Below are 19,342 nucleotides of genomic sequence, written 5' to 3'. Positions count from 1 at the left end.
GTTTTTAAATTCATTTGCCTAAGTGCTTCATTCATTTACATTTTCTTTTCATATTAGGAAATAATAGATTCTGACCACTGCATTTCATACATATGTGAGACTCCACTTACTTACAAGAAAGAGATGTGGCAGCAATAGAACAGTAGAGTGAATAATGGCTGTGGGTGTATCTGGTGCATGAGCATAGAAACGTAGCCAGCTTGTCCTGCCATTGGTAGCCATCCTCAGTACACTACATTTTTGATTGTTTGTCTCCTTTGATTAATAGCCAAAGGAGACATGAAATTATGCCTTAGGAAGCAAAGGATAGTATACAGGCAGGAAATAAAAGAGTTTTAAGACATTTGAATGTGAAGGAAAGGCACTTGAAATTAGTGCAATGAAGGACACCTACACTGGAGTTTCAAAGAGCTGACAGCAATGTCCAGGCTCTTTGCAGATCATTATATAAGCTTCATTTTCAACACCCTGGATGGTCTGAGGTAAGTGAAAGACATTTAAAATCAAAATTAAAACTAAAAACACTGAATCGGAGAAACAAAAGAAATCCTACAAGCAAAGGTTATTACTTTAGAAACTATTTCTGTCCGCTGCCCTTCCTATTTTCTTGCTAATCTGCACTGGAGCCTGAGCGGTGAAATATTCAGAAGTGCCCAGCCCCACTGAAATCCAATTTCTTTTTCTATTTTTAAAATTAAAGGTCTTGAGTCAAACCATGATGTATTATGCAATGAATCTGTAACAGGAAGAGCTGTATAACATTGCCAGCTAGTGGTCACTTGACTTCAGAGCACAATAACTCAATTCTAGCACAGTTTAAATATTTTTGAAATGTAATAAAACCTTTTATAGTTGTAGCTTAAGGAGATGACAAATAAATTGCAAACGTATTTCAGTACCCTAGCCATCAGAACATAAAATTCTGCATGAAGGTAACATTTAGTTCATTAATATGCTAGTTCTTCATTTATGTTTGGTTTTCTAGTATAAAATTACATGAAAAATTTAAGTTCATACCAGCGCTGATTCCAATGGTGCAGGAAACTATATGATATTTTCATTCATGTTGTTTATCTTTACTATGTCATCTCTGAGCTGTATCTTCTAACACCTGGATAATAACATGGTTTTGTGGTTTTTTACAATTGTTGCTGCTAAAGACTGTTTATTCATTAGAAGTGAACCCTTACAAAGGCACAGACATCAGCAAAACAAACATGTAATGGATACAAAAGAGACTAAGAAAATTCAGGAACCTGCATTTATAACAAGGCATGCATTCATAATAATTATACTTAAAATATTAATGACGCATTTTTCTGAATTCTCTCTGCAATCTAAGGTTAAGATTCAAACAAGCTGTTTTTATGAAGATATAAAGGTACATGAACACCAAGTAATGAATAATACACAGTAAGAGAGAAAAAGAGGAGAGGAAGAATGGATCCTAACATAAATGTTGTGTCCTGCAAAAACATATGCACTTAAATGTTTCTATAGATAGCTTCACTAGCTACAGTACATTTGCAAAAATTAAGTCAGTTGGCATTTCTGTGTCAGTATGCAAAGGTCATAGAGCAGAATATACATTCTGGAAGACAACATTTCCTTCAGATTAACATAAGAAAAAATGGAAATTTTAGGGAATTATAAAAGAAATTAAAGGCAAGCCCATGATGGTGTAAACAGTTATCACCAAAGAGTTCTTATTAAGCCATTTTTGGTCTTAATATGTTAAAAGTTTAATCTATGTCATCATTTGCAGCCAGTTTTAAAATTGCACTTTTCACACTTGGATAAGAATTGGAAGCAATCATCCCCTTGCAAGAAATCTGTGTTAATTCATCCTGCCCTGCAGACAGATCTACTGTGTGGATTTCATTTCAGAGCTGGCTGTGGTTGTGGGACCCACACAGCTCCGAGTGAGAGCACACCATGCTCATACTGGCAGTAGGCATCAGCAGGACCAATCTGGTTTTGCCTGTAAAGGACTGGGCAAACACATCCTAAAATCCATCTATTTAAGGTCCTTCCAGCCTCAGGAATTCATTCTGCAAAGATTTACATGCCCATTTAATTTTATTCTGACTTCAGCAGGACTAGCCATAGATAAGTACAAGCATAGCAGGCAGCTTTGCAAATGACTCTGAGTTGGGATAATTCTGAGGTGTGACCTGAGATACTGAGTTTGAGGGCCAAGTCCTCAGTAGTATGAAAAATTGCACTGCCTTTAAAATTCATGTGAGGACTATCCCTAGAGGAACATATCTGTCAACAAAGGCAGAGAGCTACCAAAGAGGCCTTACTCAGAATCCTTTAAAATTATCCACTACTTACAGTGGAAGACCTAATTTAGAAGACGTTTTTAAAAAGAGGAAAGAAAGCAAATTTCACCTTTTAATTAGAAAGAGGGGTTTAAAAAGGCAAAAGAAAATTTGTTCCCTTTAAGCTAAATCCACACCAGCTATTTCAGAGCAGTTTTGAAGCCTTCCCTTAGCTCGCTCTACTGAATAGTTTGCTTACACAGGATGGTTTTCCTGTACACTGGATATGGGCATTCCAATTAGCCCCTTGGGCATTCCAAGTAGCCCCTCTTTCACAACAAAGTCTAGTCAGCCTTTAAACATTTCATCTTTAGATATCTCCAAACTACCTGTGTAGTGGAGACTTTTAGCATATGGGACCAAGGTAGATGTAACTCAGAGTAAATCGCCTGAAAAATAAGTGTAAACAAAACCAGAAGTCCAGAACAAGCTTCTGAACACCAATCCCTTTCTGATGTACCATATGACCTCCTAATGAAGATATAAAAATAGGTATTGGGTCAACAAAGTCTCCTCCTTCCAGCAATTACTACCATCAATACACATATATATGCTTTATTTTTTTTTTAATATCCTTAAAACTTTTGTTGATGTATACTTCACTTTTGTGCAGAAAGCAGCATTCCCAAATCTTCTGTAATGCAGTTGCACAGCTAGATCTTCTGTCTGAGATGAAGGAAAGACACTAAACCCAAACTGTTTCAGAACTAGCATTGCCAGCAATGCAAGAAATGATCCTCTGACAGACTTCCTTCTTGGTAGCACCACTTGCCTTTGACAACACAAAGCAAAGTGCTCTGCAGTCATCATCCACTCTGCTAAAATGCCAACAGACATGGCAAGGCTTTTACTCACTCCTATATTTGTGGGAAGTTCATGTAGGAAAACTCAATGGAAGATGTTACAGAAGAGGGAGGTGATTTCATTAAAGAAAATTATCTCAAATACACTGTGCATGCAGCTGCGTTCTGTGAAGTACCAAGGTATGGTTTCTCTTTTTCTTTTGTAGGCTGGGTGGAGAACAGATGCAGAGCAGCCCTGTGAGAAGGACTTTGGGCTGCTGGTGGGTGAGAGGCTGGACATGACCCAGCCATGGGCACTCCCAGCCCAGAGAGCCAAACGGGTCCTGGGCTGCATCCAAAGCAGCGTGGGCAGCAGGGGAGGGAGGGGATTCTGCCCCTCTGCTCTGCTCTGGTGAGAGCCCACCTGGAACCCTGCATCCAGCTCTGGGGTCCCAGCACAGGGAGGACGTGGACTGGTTGGAGCAAGTCCAGAGGAGGCTATCAAGTTGATCAGAGGGATGGAGCACCTGTCCTATGAGGAAAGGCTGAGAAAATTTGGATTGTTCAATCTGGAGAGGAGAAGGCTTCAGAGTAACCCACTTGCAGCCTTTCAGCACCTGAAGGGAGCCTTAAAAGGAAGATGGAAAGGGACTATTTACAAGGGCATGCAGTGACAGGACGAGGGGGAATGGTTTCAAACTGAAAGACAGCAGGTTTAGATTAGATACTAGGAAGAAATTCTAGGGGAGTAGTGAGCACTGGCACAGGTTGTCCACAGAAGATATGGATGCCCCATCCTTGGAAGTGTTCAAGGCCAGGTTGGATGAAGCTCTGAGCAATCTCACTCAGTGAAAGTGTCCCTGCCCATGGTAGGCAGGTTGGAACTAGATGATCTTTTAATGTCCCACTCAAGCCATTCCATGGTTCTACAATTTTATGACACCTAAGCAGCCTGGTGAGAATCTCTTGGGCTCACCATGGAGGACCAACACTGCTCTCTATGCAACTCTCATACATCTTGATTTCTTTTGGATTGACTCCTGCACACTGACTGGGGCATGTGCTAAACATAATCCTTTAATGTGGACAGTGCTGGAGCAAATGCCCAAGACTTGTGGTTCTTTTCATTTCCTCTAGGAACATATTATGGCTCCAGATCTCTCAATTTGCCAGTAATAATATTGCAAGTTTTCCCTTCTTGCTATCTGTGTTGGGTTTGTAAGGTCTGGTTTTTTTGGTAGCAGGAGGGGCCACAGACGTGGCTTCTTTGAGAAGCTGCTGGAATGTCCAACAGAGCCAGTCCCTGGTGGCTCCAAAGTTGAGTGTGCTGTTGGCCAAGGCTGAGCCAGTTATAAATGGTAGTAAGGCCTCTGTGATAATATATTTAAGGAGAAATCAAAACAAGAGTGGTGGCACACTCTTAATTCCAGCCAAAGAAGAGCAGAGTGAGAACATGTGAGAAGAAAAGCCCTGCAGACACCAAGGTCAGTGAAGTAGGAGCAGGAGGTGCTCCAGGTACGGAGCTGGGATTCCCCTGCAGCCCCTGGTGCAGCGCATGGTGAAGCAGCTGTGCCCCTGCAGCCCATGAAGGTCCATGGGGATGCTGAGATCCACCCACAGCCCGTGGAGGAGCCCCAGGCTGGAGCAGGTGGATGCTACAGGAAGCTGTGACCCCGTGAGAGAACGGTGGAGAGAGGGGCCCTGCTCCCCTGCTGCAGCAGCCTCCCCTTGAAGGACTGCACCCTGTGGAAGAGTGCCCCATGCTGCAGCAGTTTTGGGAGGACTGTGTGTCCATGGGAGAGACACACATTGCAGCAGGTCACAGAGAGCTGTTGCTCTTGAGAGGGACTCACATTAGAGAAGTTCATGGAGAACTGTCTCCCATGGGAGGGACTCCATGGTGCAGCTGGGGAATGACTCCTCCCCCTGAGCAGCAGAATAAACCATGGCTGATGAATTTACCATAATCCCCATTCCCTGGTCTCTTGCACCACGGGGGTAAGGAGGTAGGGCTTGGGAAGGAGGAAGCAGTGAGGGGAAGGTGTTTTCAAGTGCTTTTTTTACTTCTCATTATCCTGCTCTGATTATGTTAGTAATAAATTCACTTTACATCTCTAATTTGAACCTGTTTTGCCCTGATGATATTTGATGAGTGACTTCTCCTGGTCAATTCATGAACCCTTTGTTACACTTCTGTCCCCTGCCCAGTGGCAGAGGGGAGTGAGCAAGCAACTTTTGTGGGTACCTGGCATCCAGCCAATGTCAATGCATGACACTATCAAGGAATATGAATGAAAAATTATATACAGCATTCTATAGCAATTAACACATACCATACCCTTGCTTGGCTGTTTCTAAGGTTTTAGTATATTCTTCTGTTAATGCTTCAGTTACACCAGTCTTAATATTTTTGGTATAAACATCTATACATTCTCTAAGTTAATTATCTTTGTTTCCATTTGTTTTTCAATAATGGGGCATGTGCTAAGTATCTAGCCATCTAACCTCACAGAGGCATGACTCCTCCTGTGCCTGACTACTTTCAGTTGCAAGTTTATTTAATACAACATCTGACTCTTGCCAAAGGTATTCTGATATTTACAACATTTAATTATAAAACAGGAGTGTGTTCTACTTGCCGTCACCTGTTTCAGCAAACATATTTCTACTGCACAGAGGGTGAGTATTTTTGGATATTATTTAATTAAATTCTTTTTCAAGCTAATGAAACCCAGGTTAATCTGTACACAAATGGAAAACACCTGTTCAAGCTTACTAAAATTTTTGCAATACTTGAACAAAGACTATACAAGATTGTGCATTATTAGGTGAGGATTTTTAATCTATCCACAGGATGCATTAATGAAACTGATCTCAGATTTCACAATCTTTCAAAGAGAAAACAAGGTACTTTCAAAGAGACAACAAAGACTTTTCACTTCCTCAGTATGTCTGTCCTGGGGGTTGTCTTATTTAGCATTAGAACCACAGTTTGCTTCCAGTTGGTAAAGGTTTTTGTGGTCCTTCGAGTTTAATGGTGATGCCAGATATAATTTTATCAGATAGTTCAGTATCTTTTTGATATAACACTGCTGTTGCATCGTCTAAAAGAGCTGACAAGGTCTCAGACTAACATGGAAGAAGCATGTATGATGTTTTACCCAAGTATTTGAAGCTCAGTGCCTTAAGGCACTTTCTAACTCAAATACCACTCTGGGGATTGTGGATGGATGTACTACTTCCTCAGCTAAGATTTTCTTCTATGACTAATTTCTCTTAGGAATAAAGTGGTACTATCTTTTTACAATGACACCTGTACCTTACAGTACTCTTGAGACCATGACGTGAAAGCAGACACTGTGAAAACAAAAGCCAAGATTTTCTGGTATTTTTTGCTGCTAACAGTAGGCTTTCTAGACATCTGCAACAGGCAGTGACAGACACTTTCAGTCCCTCCTGCCAATGGCATTATCACCACAACCTTAGGTAGTAAAGAAACAATGCTGTCAAGTCTTAAGCGATCAGCACATTCAGTGCTCTAAATAGGACTGCTGTGTCAGCCTTCCCTTAGACTTTTAGGTCTTTTTTTATGTAGGACAAAAGCTACACAAGACAGCACCAAACTAACATTCCTTTGATAACAAGCATGTGAACACTCCAATTAAAGCATGGGTATTTGCTGCTAAACCTGTCACATAGCAAATGCTACAAACCTCAAAATTTGCATGGGCAGAAAAGAATTGTCATCTAAGGGTGAAAACAATATTGCATCATGAACAAATAAATAAAAGACATTTTTGAAGCACTGTAGTTAAGAAATTGTATCCTACTGGAATCAGTTGCAAAATGGACACCTGAGAATTGTGGCATCTTCCCTCTTAAAGCAGCCTTCCATCTTAAAGAACAAGTTATCTGAAGGTGTAAGTTTTCCTGTTTCCTGTAAGTTTGTGGCACACAGGGTATCAGAGGAAAATGGATATGTCAGATGGGGATGAATTCTCTTCTTTGAAGGCCATTTCTCAGTTTTCAGAGATCAAGTTTGCTGTGCAGATTTTCTTATTAGCTTTTGATTCATAGGTTTAAATTTAAAAATCTAGGTATATTTCAGATATAACCTTCGCCAAAATCATTGATCAGTGTCATGTCAAAAATATTTCCATTCAAAGCGAGATCTGCAAGGAAAACACCTTTTATCAAAATGATATTAACAAAACTTTCTGCAAACAATGTTAATCTTTCATGTAAATTTATACAGATAAACCTGGTTTATCTCATGAGGTTTTTTATCAGTTTTGAAAATTCAGTTGGTTAGAAAGTCATGCTGTCTTCTTTCCTTCTCTTTCTTCAGTAATATCATGCTTTTACAAATGCACTTTTAATACACTTAACTACCCTATCTGCACTCTGCTCTAGGTAGCTTGGCATTTCTGGTAATCATGCAAGAAATATAATAACATTAGCTGAAACTCTTAAGCTGAGTCTGGAGCCTTTGCAATAAGGGAAAAAATTTAAACAGAATTTTAAAAATTTACCTCTAAAGGTACACATCTTCACTGTTCCATTTTTATTGCTCTTTCTCCAAATATGACTATGTTTAACACTGAATAAAGCCAAATAAATTCAAATGTATTTACTATGATGTCCTTCCATAAACTTAGAGATAAGTTTTTTCTTTTGTGTATTTCGTAATAAAGTAAAAGACCTCAACCAGCTGCTTGAGGCAACTGTGCAGAACTTTTGAATATGATTGCTACATGGTAGCTTGATGTATTTTTCCCCCTAGAGATGGAAGAAATAGGGCAAATGAGTTGTTTTTACTACCTTCAGTTATTACCTGGAGTCATGAGTTGTTTTTCCTTTTGACAGACGCTGTAATGTCAAGGTGGAACCAGCCCACCCTTGGCGAGGCTCTATCCTAGGAGTGTTTTGCTCATAATAGGCTGCCTGACAGTCTGACCTTTATCACATTTTTCTTTCCTGTCACCTTCAGGAAGGGCAGCTGTGGTGCTGTTGATGTATTGCATACACAGACAAATAATTTCAGAATTATTCTAAACACTAAAAATTAAGCTCTTCTCTTGATCTTGCATCATCTTCTGGCTTTTGCGATTTGTACTAAAAATAAGGAAAAAATCTGAATTTATTTTTGATTACTTGGTTCTAGGATCATTAAGAGTTTCTAGTGCTCTGTATTTCCCAAGGTGCTTTCCCAAACATGCCTTCATGTCTGAAAAATGAAAGCTAACTCATTGGTAGGGAGAGTTTACTTCTTGAGGAAAAATGGAAATCTATTGTCCAAGAAGATTAAATCCTTAACCACTCAGTTAAAGTCACAAATTATCAGCTCTGCATACAGCTTTTTCCTCTAAGGACTGCACAGAGGCCTGCAACATCTCTCCAAGGTCAACATGTGTTCCTGACAAGGATATGCAGAATGCAATTCATTTTAGGTGGCATAATCTAGTGAATATTCATATTTCTCAATCTTCCCTTCCAGTTTTATTTTTCTTTCAGTGTTAAAAAAATATATAAAGTATACCTTTTGAATGCATCTTTAAATATTGTACCTAAAATATGCTACTATTCTTCTTAAATACATGTTTTGAACTTTCTGGAACCACTAGATGCACTGAATTAACACAATGCATTTAAGCATGAGCACAAAGCATAATAGGAGTAGGCAGCTGGGCAAGTTCGATGTTTCAGCTATTTATAAGCCAATTACAGATGATGCCAATGATGAAAACATACATTTCATTTATTATGTAGGCATAAAGAAGTAAGACATCAACAAAAAGCTACCTTTGGGATTTAAGCAACATGGAAGGATGCTTAGACCTGCATGTCTTAACTTTTTTCTTCAGTGCTTAACACTTCAGTCTGTTACTAAAACGATTTTGTCATGTTTTGCTTTTTTCCCTTCACTGCTTTTCAGAGGATGTTTGAACCACTACACTGAGAAACAGCATTAAGTTACCAAAAATGGCATATGCATATGATAAAGCAGACACCCCCATATATGATTAAGTTTCTCTTAAAGAGAACTCATCAGGACTTCCAGAAAAGACTGCAGTAAAAGACTACATTTTGACTTGCTTCAAAGTGTAAAATATGCTTAAAAATACTCTTCATCAAAACTAGGAGGAGGAGAAGAGAAAAAAATAATTGCCTCTAAAACTTCCTTTAAAACAGATTTTCTGGACAAAACAAGACAACCAGTGCAAAGTTTTCAAGATCAACACTTTCCACATGTGTAGAAAAGTAATTTGTCATTAATAATGTTGTCTGTTATTCACCAACAGTTTTTCTTGCATCGTCATCAAATAAGGTCCTGATGAGCAGATTTTTGCCTACATTCAGATAAGCAGCTAGCAGCAGTTTTCTTTACAGCCTGTTTCTTAACACAATTATATTGACACATAAGCATTAGGGTGTACATCAAGCATCAGTCAAGGGACACTTCAGATACAAGCAATTTTCTGAAATCCATAAGCCTAAGCTCTCACTGGGGTATGCAATCAGAAGTGGCCATTTTTTCATGTCAACAGAAAAAAGGACTATAAAAAAATATTGACTTCTAAACTGCTAGCACGTAATGCAGTCAATTGCACTTAAATCATACAGCTCTGTACTTCCCAGAGATTCAGCTGGTGATGTAGCATTTATTTTCAAATTAAGGAATTTAACACATTTGCTTTAAGGTGCTAGTGCTGAAAATGCAATATATAAAGGCACTTTTACAGCAACAGAAAATAGACTGCAAGGGCAGCAGAGCAATGCTAGGCCTGGGACTGTACCCTGAACCATGCCCATCTTTTATTCTCTTACTGCAGCGTTCTTTCAGAAAACAGAGCAAGACTACTATTTTTAGACAATGGGAGAAGACAAACAGCACCTTCTTTTCTGTATGACTTTTTCAAGAAAAAAATGTCTAGGAAATAAAAAACTGATTTAATTCAGTTCTTTACACATGCTGGATTCAAGATTTTACTCTTAGATCAATCTTACCACTAAGCTCCTGAAATGGAACCCATGAGACAGCATGCCACTAAACAGAGCACTAGAAGTCATGCTCAGTTTCCTCAATCACATAAAAAATAGGCTATTCTCTGGATCTACTCATCTTGTTCGCCAACTTTCTCAAGTTGACCAGGAAGGGTCTCAGGTTAGCCAACGGAGCTTGAAAGATCCAGTGAGTGAAAGCTTTTGGACCACAACAGAAAAGTATGACCAAAAATTTTAAACAACTTTCAAAATCAAATACTCTTCTGATTAGGAGACATAATGATGCTAGTGTATATATATCAGATTGCTTAACATGCCTGTTAAAACAATCTAAGTAATAAGTTTATTTATCACAGGTTTTATTATGATCTTCTAGTATACTATAATCAAAATACAGTAGCATCATATTTTCACAATAGATGTATGTACACAACAGAGCAAAATCTCTGAGGACAGAGGAAAAGGAAAGAAGTTCCCCAAATACAGTTTGCCAGATCTTTGTAGTGTTAATTCATAATGTCTTTCCCTGCTTTTTTGGTTCGTTTTTGTTTTGTTTTGGTGTGGGTTTTTGTTTGTTTGTTTTTTCGGGGCGGGGGGGGGCTGTATTTGATTTCTTCTAAAAAAAAGAAAAAAAAAGAAAAAACGAAGAAAGGAAAATTTTATCAGAACAACTAGAACTTTGTTTCTCGGGATGAGAAGCATAGCTCCATACAGAGATCAGCAGCTGCCCCAAAGAAGCACGCCCATTACGACACCAAGGAAGTGAAGAACTCTTATTACATGTTGTTACATTGCAATAAAACATGCTCTGCAGCAATGGTCTCCTACACAGAGGTTAAGCACACCTCAGGGGTACAAGGAGGAAAGCTTTTGTTATTGTTAATTTTTTTACCTAAAATAAAAGTATTTTATTTACCACCTAAAAGTATTAAGAATTACAACTTTACTAATACATATCTTGACAATGCACTGTCATCTGTGTGTATGCCAGACAGTCACACTCAAGGTAGACAGAACACAAGGTACCCTTGAGGAATACTGGGTGCTTCACAATGCAAAAGGGAGTTGACAGTGATGCCCTCACTCCTTCTTTCATTTTCAGTGTATTGACATTTACATGTGCCCAGTAAAGCACATCTGTGGACTGTATTACCTATTTGCAACTAAACTCACCCTCACAAAATGACCTGGTCTCTCAAAAACGGTCTGGAAAAAAAACCAATGCAGATCGAAGGTAACACAAATGATAAAAGCACAAACAGACAAGTTCCAGAGGTGATACTTTTTCTCCTAGTGCAAGTCCTTCATCAACCACTTTGCATGGTAATATCACTGACAATGTCATCGATTTGAGAAAAAGTTGGCCAAAAAAAATGAAAACAATCAAAGTACTTGAAATACAAATCTACTAGTGCTATTTCGAACAATTAACCTCTTTTTGAGTGTATATTGTACCTTTAGGCATCAGCTAACAATCATATGGAGCCACAAGGATTAACAGGGCATTTACAAATTACACATTCAGGACATGAAGAACCACCTTTTTAAGGTTTTTCAGCAACGTTTGAAGTACTGTGATATTCAATCTATTATTTCACAAATTTCACAGAAAACACTCGGAAGTGTGAAGAAGAATGCCGAAGGCTTGAAGAAACAAATATTAGAGTAAGTTATGGGTTGTGGGAGATCTGAAACTAGAAGTGCTCCTATCCTGTCTCAGTTTAAGATACTTACTAGATTTTTTTACATGATTAAGTACTTAAAGAATAACATTTTAGTCAATCCCTGCTAAAAAGATGTAATAGAAATGGCAGCTGCTCAACAGTAAACTGTTCCTTTATTTAAAGCTCTGTTTTGTGAAAAAACTGTACAAATGATGTGGCTGCTTTGAATAGATTTCCTTAGAAAAAAGGGATCTAAGGATAAGGTTACAGCAAGAGTGAAATTTATTCACTGGATCACTCATGGGCAAGCTGCTGCGGCAAATAAACTGGAGACAAAAGCATACAAAGTCCTACATTGTCATCAATGTGGTAACTGTATAAAAACAAGACCTTTCAATTTAAGAATCCTTACAGTACTTTGGAACAGATGGGGAGTTACCATGAAAGTGTTTTATACTACAGGAGTTCACTGGTCATCCCATGTCAAACTTACATTTTTCTTTCATGGAAAGAAAAGCAGTTGCTCCATATCTCCTGACCAAAAGGAGGGTCAAAAAGGCTCCTGTGACAAAAAGGGCCTGCCAGTACCATGCCAAAATCTTTGAAAAATAAAAGCATTCAATGTGTCTCTTCAAGATAAAGGTGTTGTTCTAACAATAAGCAAAAAAAATTTCCTTTTTAAAATAAAGGTATTTTATGGCGGGAGCATTTTGAAAACAGAAGTTTGAAAATGTTTCCATCATCATGCAATTTTGTTGCAAAAAGAAGTGCAGAAGTCTCAGCCATAAAAACCTCTACTATTGGTACACTTCTACAGAGAAGTAACTTTCTAACCCATTTTAAAAAATCTTCCAGAGGGAAGTTTTTAAAATTTGTTAACACAAAAATTCAAGACCTTTCAATTAGTTTGCAAATCCAACTGACTGACATCAGGGAAAAGGGAAACTTCCTAGGTGAGTATTAACCTGAATATTAATACACCTTTGCATAAGTAGTGGGCAGGACTGAAAAACGAGGATCATGATTTAGTAAGCACAGCCTTCAACACACTTTCTATTTGGTTAAATATCTTTGTGAGGTATCTATTTCAGTAATGACAGATACTAGAAACAGATATTAAATACATATTGAAGTTTAAAATCAAGATAAATTGAACTTAGAACCAAATCCTAGAATCTCTGTACCGTTGTGTTGAACAAAAATGCCTAAAAATAATGAGGCATCAGGTGTTTCTGAGCACCATTAACTAATTTTCTACCGGGAACAGAAAAATACTTTACACTACTCATAAAAATATTTGAAAATTGTTTATCTCATCTATACCTTACCTTTTTACATTTTTATTGTGTACTTAATTAGCAGAGTAGTACATATCATGATTTATATAGAGCAAGGGTGTGTGCTTAAAATATTTTTTTTGCATCCAGCTCTGGATTCCCCAGCACAGGAAACTACAGAGCTGTTGGAGTGAGGAGGCCATAAAGATGACTGAAGGACTGAAGCACCTCTCCTGTGAAGACATGCTGAGAGGTTTTTTGGGGTTGTTCAGGCAGCAGAAAAGAAGGCTCTGGGATGAGCCCTTCAATATACAAAAAAGACTTTAGGATAGGAGGAGGCTTTTCACCAAGGTATGTAGCAACAAGACAAAGAGTAAGAGTTTTAAAATGAGAAGAGTAAAGTTTAGATTGAACAAAGGGAAGAAAATCTCTACAACAAAGGGTGGTGAGGCACTGCCACAGGTTGCCCAGAGAAGCTGTGGATAATCCATTCCTTGAAGTCCTGGATTATGTTCAAGGTCAGGTTGGACAGGGTGGCTCTGAGCAACCTGCTCTAGTGAAAGATGTCCCTGTTCCATGACCTTTAAAGGTCCCTTCCGACCATTCTGTGATTCTGAGATTCTACTTCAAAAATCTGATCCATTGCAGGGATACTATAAGGAGTAATAAATTTGACAACTGCTACTTTTAATACTAATATATCTGTATTTTATTCCATATATCAAGTTTTAAGACATTCTAAGCTGGGATCATGCAAAACTTACCCAATTGCAGTCTGGCCTGCAGCAAAAAGATTATCCAGCATAAAAGCCTAGGCTTGAATTACAAGAAATTCAAAGAAAAACAGCTACATAACCCTCTTCAGAAAAAGCTATTAATCCTGCAGTAGTGTTCAGATCAGAAGTTATTCTCAGGGTTTTTTTGTACTTTCATTCTTCACTTCTCCACTCCAGTGGATAGCACATCAGATACCCAAGGAATTTCTAAGCAAAGCATGCTTGTCACCACTCTTGATAACACAAACACAACACAACACAACAGGAATTCAGGTACTGTCATCCAACACTAGGATAAACCCACTTCTGCTCTGAAGCAGCCAAGGCACAACAGTGAACTTGGAAAAACAGACACTTACTCATGAAACCTAGAAAGCTTGGTATTTATATTTATTATGCATTAGGAAGCTTATTAACTTAAAAACCAACCTGCATAGTACAAAAGGTTTCTTATCTGTGCTCAACATGGAACAAGTTTCAAAATATATATTTTTAAAATTTGTTCAGTCAATACACAAGCCTTTTAAAAAACTGTATAACTGTCTGTACCCTCATTACATTTATAAATACATGATTTACACAGCACCCCATCTGGAAAAATTAAAACTCCTTACAAATATCTACATATATTGTATACATATAAAACATTCATAGGAGTACTTAATCAAAATTGGGTTTAATAGTCCATTTACACTGCAGCAAAATACATATAAATCTCTGTGTTCTTCATAAAACGTCTCTAAAAATTAGCACATTTGTTATAATTCATAACTCCTTTGAAGCATCTTTTAGAAAAAAAAAGATATGAATATATCCATGATATTCAGCAGGTAAGACAGTGATATGAAGGCTGAATATGACTACTAACTGAACACTAAGAAGCAGTTAAGGCAGCAGTGAAAGGAATTAATAGGAAAAAATAGTTTATATGGCAGATAAAGTGACAAAATGCACTACATACATATATATTTTGATGTAAAGTACTCTGGCACCCACTCAGAATTGTCTATTTCTGACAGTGCTCATTTTAATATTAAAATATGTTTTTAAAAGCAAAATATTAATGGAACCTGTCTCTTGGGTGTCATCTGGATTTGTTTTAACTGCACACAACTGATTATTCCAGAATGTGGGTTTAAGGTTTCTGTATGACCTTCTAATTTAATGATAAGAACTATCCTGTGTGATCATACACATTCACAATTCTGCCATCTCACTTTCATCACTGCTTTCTGGTAACTACTGGAGTTCTTGCTAGTAAATAATACTTGAGAATTTCATTGATAACCACTATTTCAGGTACCGAAATATATAGAGATCAGTGCCTCCCATGCTATGAAGACTACATGTGGCGTAGATGCAGACAAAAAGGCATAAGAAATGTAAAACAACCTATTTTAGTGATGGCTGAAATTGTTCTGACTCAAACCTGTTTATTTTGCATTAACTTGCAATTTTGGGAACTAAACATTCAAACTTTTTTAAAAAATCTGTCTCTGTGTTCAGGTTTCTACCCAATATCAGAATTTGACACAGCATTTGCAGTCCAATACTGGGTAGAGTTGCACCAGCTTGGATCTGCTGCTCTAAAAAACCACTCCTGCATGCATGACATCAACCTCACGTAGCATACAGCAAGTGACCTCCTGTCACAGCTGCCTTCTCCTCAAAGACAGGATACTCTGTACCTCCCACCAAGCTTCCAGAGCCACAATTCAGTGCATGAATTTTTTCCATTGGCCTCTCAGAATTTAGCCTTCATAGAGTGCTATCCTGCAGCAATGGTTCAATGTCCTCTTCGTTACTTTGGTCTAGGTTGTTACTCTGACTACTGCTGATGCTGTTGCTGTGGTTTTTGGTACTGCTGGCTTTGTTGTTCTCAGGAATAAATAAGGCAACTAGAAAAGCCAGGAGAACAATGCATGCTCCAATCAGGAAGGCGGGACCAGGAATGATCGCTCTCTATAGGAAAACAAGCATAATAAAGAATTCATGTTTCAGACATTGACTTCTGCATTATGAACTACATCACTAAGGCAGGAGATCATGAGAGACACATTTATGGGGACTATAAAATTTTTGCAAACAGGTTCATATGTGCACTGTAAAGTGAATTTTCTACATCTAAAATCCCCACAAATTCCTCACCTGATCTCCACACTGATTGAAAAATTAAAAACACATAAAATTTTCAATTGAAAGTATGATTGCCTAGCTAATGAAACAGATGTTGACTTGATGCTTTTTTGTAATTTTTTTTTGCTTTAGGCAACATGCCTGTTAAAGCAACAAGACTCCTCTGAACATTAATAGAATAAGATTTCAACATCCGGAAGTACAAGTACTCAATAACCTTAGCTTCACTTTTCCATGGCTGAGACATCTAGAATCAAGTTAGCCAAATAAACATGCATCCCAAAAAACTCAATATATGAGCGAGCAAAATAACAGTGAGACCATTCTCATTGCAGACAGATGTTACTCATGTATGATAACTTAGTATTTGGAGTTATTATGTCTTGCCTCTAAGCAGTTTATTTTAAAGTTCAAAAACAAAATTTACCCACATTTCATAACCCCATACAAAAACAAACACCAAAAAGGTTTTAACATAAATTTTAAATCAGCCAGGCTTGATGGCAAACCTCTACAAAAGAAAAATGTCAGGAATCCAGCTCTTTTTCAATCTTTAACAACGTTTCTGTATCTGTGTAAACTAAAGCTAGATAAAACCAAAGGTGAAACTTATCAACCCTGTGTACTTTTATTCTACCAAATGAAATGTAGGAAGTTATTCTCGAATAAAGTGGGAAAATACCTGTACATAAGTATACAGTAACCAGATATTTCCCTTGCCTCAATTCTTGTTACAATCAGAGGCCTAAATTTTCAGCTGATGGTCTGCACATATAAAGAATATAAACATATCAAAAATATATTTTGATGATATTAAATCTTCACAAGGTGCTACATACACAAATACTCAAAGAAGAAATGAACTTCCACAAATTAATACATCCTCATCTGCAGTATTAACAGCTAATTCATGTGAGCAGCTTTTGAGTATTAACCACATAATTGTGGTTTCACTGAGAGGAGTAAAAATCTTTCAAAAGCTGCCCTTTGTCATTGTATTGCCAAGTGTTATTATTACTCTCCAACACAGCTTACAACTCCTCTGTTTGCTGTAAGGGTTTCCTGCGGATAATCATAATGATGCAATCTCACTCAAACTTTAGTTCCAGTACATTTACATCAAAAGAAGCTACCTGGTACTGTTAAAATACTGAAACCAATACTGCTATTACTGTAAATCTATTTACTATCACATTTAAATTATCTTAATCTTAATTATTTAAGAAAACTGAAAAGTGAGAATTAAGTCGTTTAAGAACAAGATATGATGATTTTAATCAACCAAAAAAACAGATTTCTGGCACTATGAATTCCACACAGCAAACTCCACACCAAATTTTGAACTAACCTTAGCACTGGGATTCTGCTTTGTTTCAATTTCAGAAGTGTTATCAGGTAGCAATCCATTGAGTTCCACATGGAAGACAAAGAAAATAAAGCCATACAGTGCTGGCCCCAGGCCATTGCACAGTCCTCTTATTCCAGTTATTATTCCTTGGACAACACCTAATGAGGAAAAAAAAAAAGTAGGATTTTTTTTTTAAGCAAGGAAGAAATGCTCAGAGCCAAGAGCTCTGAGTGTATTCTAATAATTGTCCCAAAATAGAGCATATTATAGTTATTTCTACATTCTAATATGTAAGAAGTTTATTGAAGACAAATCTGTTGGATTAAAATAATCCTCTGCACAGCACAGTTCTGTCACTATACTTGCAGATTACTGGAAGAATTATTATGTTTATTATTGGATAATACTTCATTATTAAGATTAAAAAAATTATGTGCAGGTTTAATTTTTAATATTAGAGTTCTTCCACTCTCACCCAAAGCCTGCAATGAAGACAGCAAAGATTGCAGAGTTTAAATGTGGTTCCCATTCAATTTATTTTCAAGTGAAATTTAGAGTAATGCACCTAAGTGTTAAGAATTGTCATTGGGAAAATATACACAAATTGTGACCAGTATTTATTTAAATACCAAGTAAACTACTCAGGGCAGTAAATTAAGTATACAGCAGTAAATTCACAATACTTGACTGACTGCACTTTTATAATGGATTCTTTTTAAAGCTTGATTGATCAAAGTGCTATAGGTACATTTCTGTTCCAACTTCATTAAGTAATTGTGACAGCAGTGCAAAAAGTGATTTGATGATATAAACTTCACATAATAAGAGTCTAAAAATGCTACTCTACAATATTAATAATCTGCTTCATTCTTAAGGCAGTAACTTGTAAATTGGGAGGAAAAGAAAACATGCAAAAAAAGTTTTTACTTCATAGATTGATGATATGAAAGTTTAAAATCTTCATGCCACTAGGTGGCAAAACCTCAGTCTTGAAAGCCTTAGCTATTAACACCAGTTTCCTCTATGTAAAATCAAAGTTCAATGGCTTCTGTCAGCTTAACTAAACTAGTAATTTCCTGATGTAAACAGAAAACAAGTCTTTAAAAATCTTTAAAATGTCTTGAAAAAATGGGGGAGAGGGGAATAATTACAAAAACCCATGTAAAATACTATCTTTTGCATCTTTTAACAGAAATCCACCTCCTGGAACAGTATCTCCTTGGTACTTCTCAGATTACCTGCATTTACCTACTTCATGTTGTACAATGCTAAAGTATAACTGATACTTAAAATTTATATGTACAGCATTTTTTTAAAGAGAATACTAAATTCAAGTTCAATTCGAGAACAATACTAAGTCTTTTCACCACTGTTTTAATTTGTGATGACATCTCATTTCACTTTAAAGGAGGAGTAATATCTGCCTGTACATTGCTTTCACATCAAAACCAGTAAATTCTGTGTTTTCTCAGATTAACTGGTTACTTTGGCATCCTTTTCTATTCCTTGAAAATCTGAAGTATTGTATCAAATAGGGCCAACTTTTCTACAAAAAAAAAATAAAGCTTCTGTCCTACATTTATTTCAATCTGGTAAAATGTGTAATTAAAAAGGTATTGTTACATTAATCCTCACTGTCTACTTAGAGAATACTGCATATAATAAAAGGAAGAGAAAAAAAGAGAATGTTTTTGTTGCCTTCATAGTACTTTTACAGAAAGAAAGACAAGAAGTAGCTAATCAGAAATTATGTCTTTTACAATGCAAATATAATAAATTTGTGCACTTCCTTCCTCTCTACATAGACTAGCAGACTTCCACAGGTACTACCAAATGAAAACACACAAAGATATCTTGAAAAGATAACTCTTCTGCTTTCTAGACAAAAAAGCAGTCTGATGCATAAACAGCAATTTATCCAGTACTCACCTTGTTGATCTGCCTCTGCATTTCGTGAAATCAGAGCACTAATTGCTGGGAATGTAATGCTTGACATTGCTGCTACAGCTCCCGCTGCCCACATCATCCTG

At 37.1% G+C, this 19,342-nt stretch overlaps 1 protein-coding gene across 2 annotated transcripts in view; it reads right to left on the bottom strand.

Moving 5' to 3' along the window:
• Window positions 1-14,209: 14,209 nt before the first annotated feature.
• The window catches only part of LOC115915567 (hippocampus abundant transcript-like protein 1), a 30,102-nt gene continuing 24,969 nt past the window's right edge, over window positions 14,210-19,342 (bottom strand). For both annotated transcript variants that reach the window (XM_030969058.1, XM_030969059.1), the window contains exons 10-12: window positions 19,242-19,339; window positions 17,313-17,470; window positions 14,210-15,790 (exon numbers count right to left, since the gene is read on the bottom strand). In XM_030969058.1, the coding sequence (XP_030824918.1) occupies window positions 15,587-15,790; window positions 17,313-17,470; window positions 19,242-19,339 (460 nt within the window). In that variant the 3' untranslated portion in view covers window positions 14,210-15,586. The remainder of the gene's footprint in view (window positions 15,791-17,312; window positions 17,471-19,241; window positions 19,340-19,342) is intronic.

Source organism: Camarhynchus parvulus, chromosome Z (genome assembly GCF_901933205.1).
Source record: "Camarhynchus parvulus chromosome Z, STF_HiC, whole genome shotgun sequence".
Taxonomy (NCBI): domain Eukaryota; kingdom Metazoa; phylum Chordata; class Aves; order Passeriformes; family Thraupidae; genus Camarhynchus; species Camarhynchus parvulus.
The sequence above is the reverse complement of the archived record's forward strand: the minus strand, read 5'-3'. Positions and strand labels throughout refer to the sequence as shown.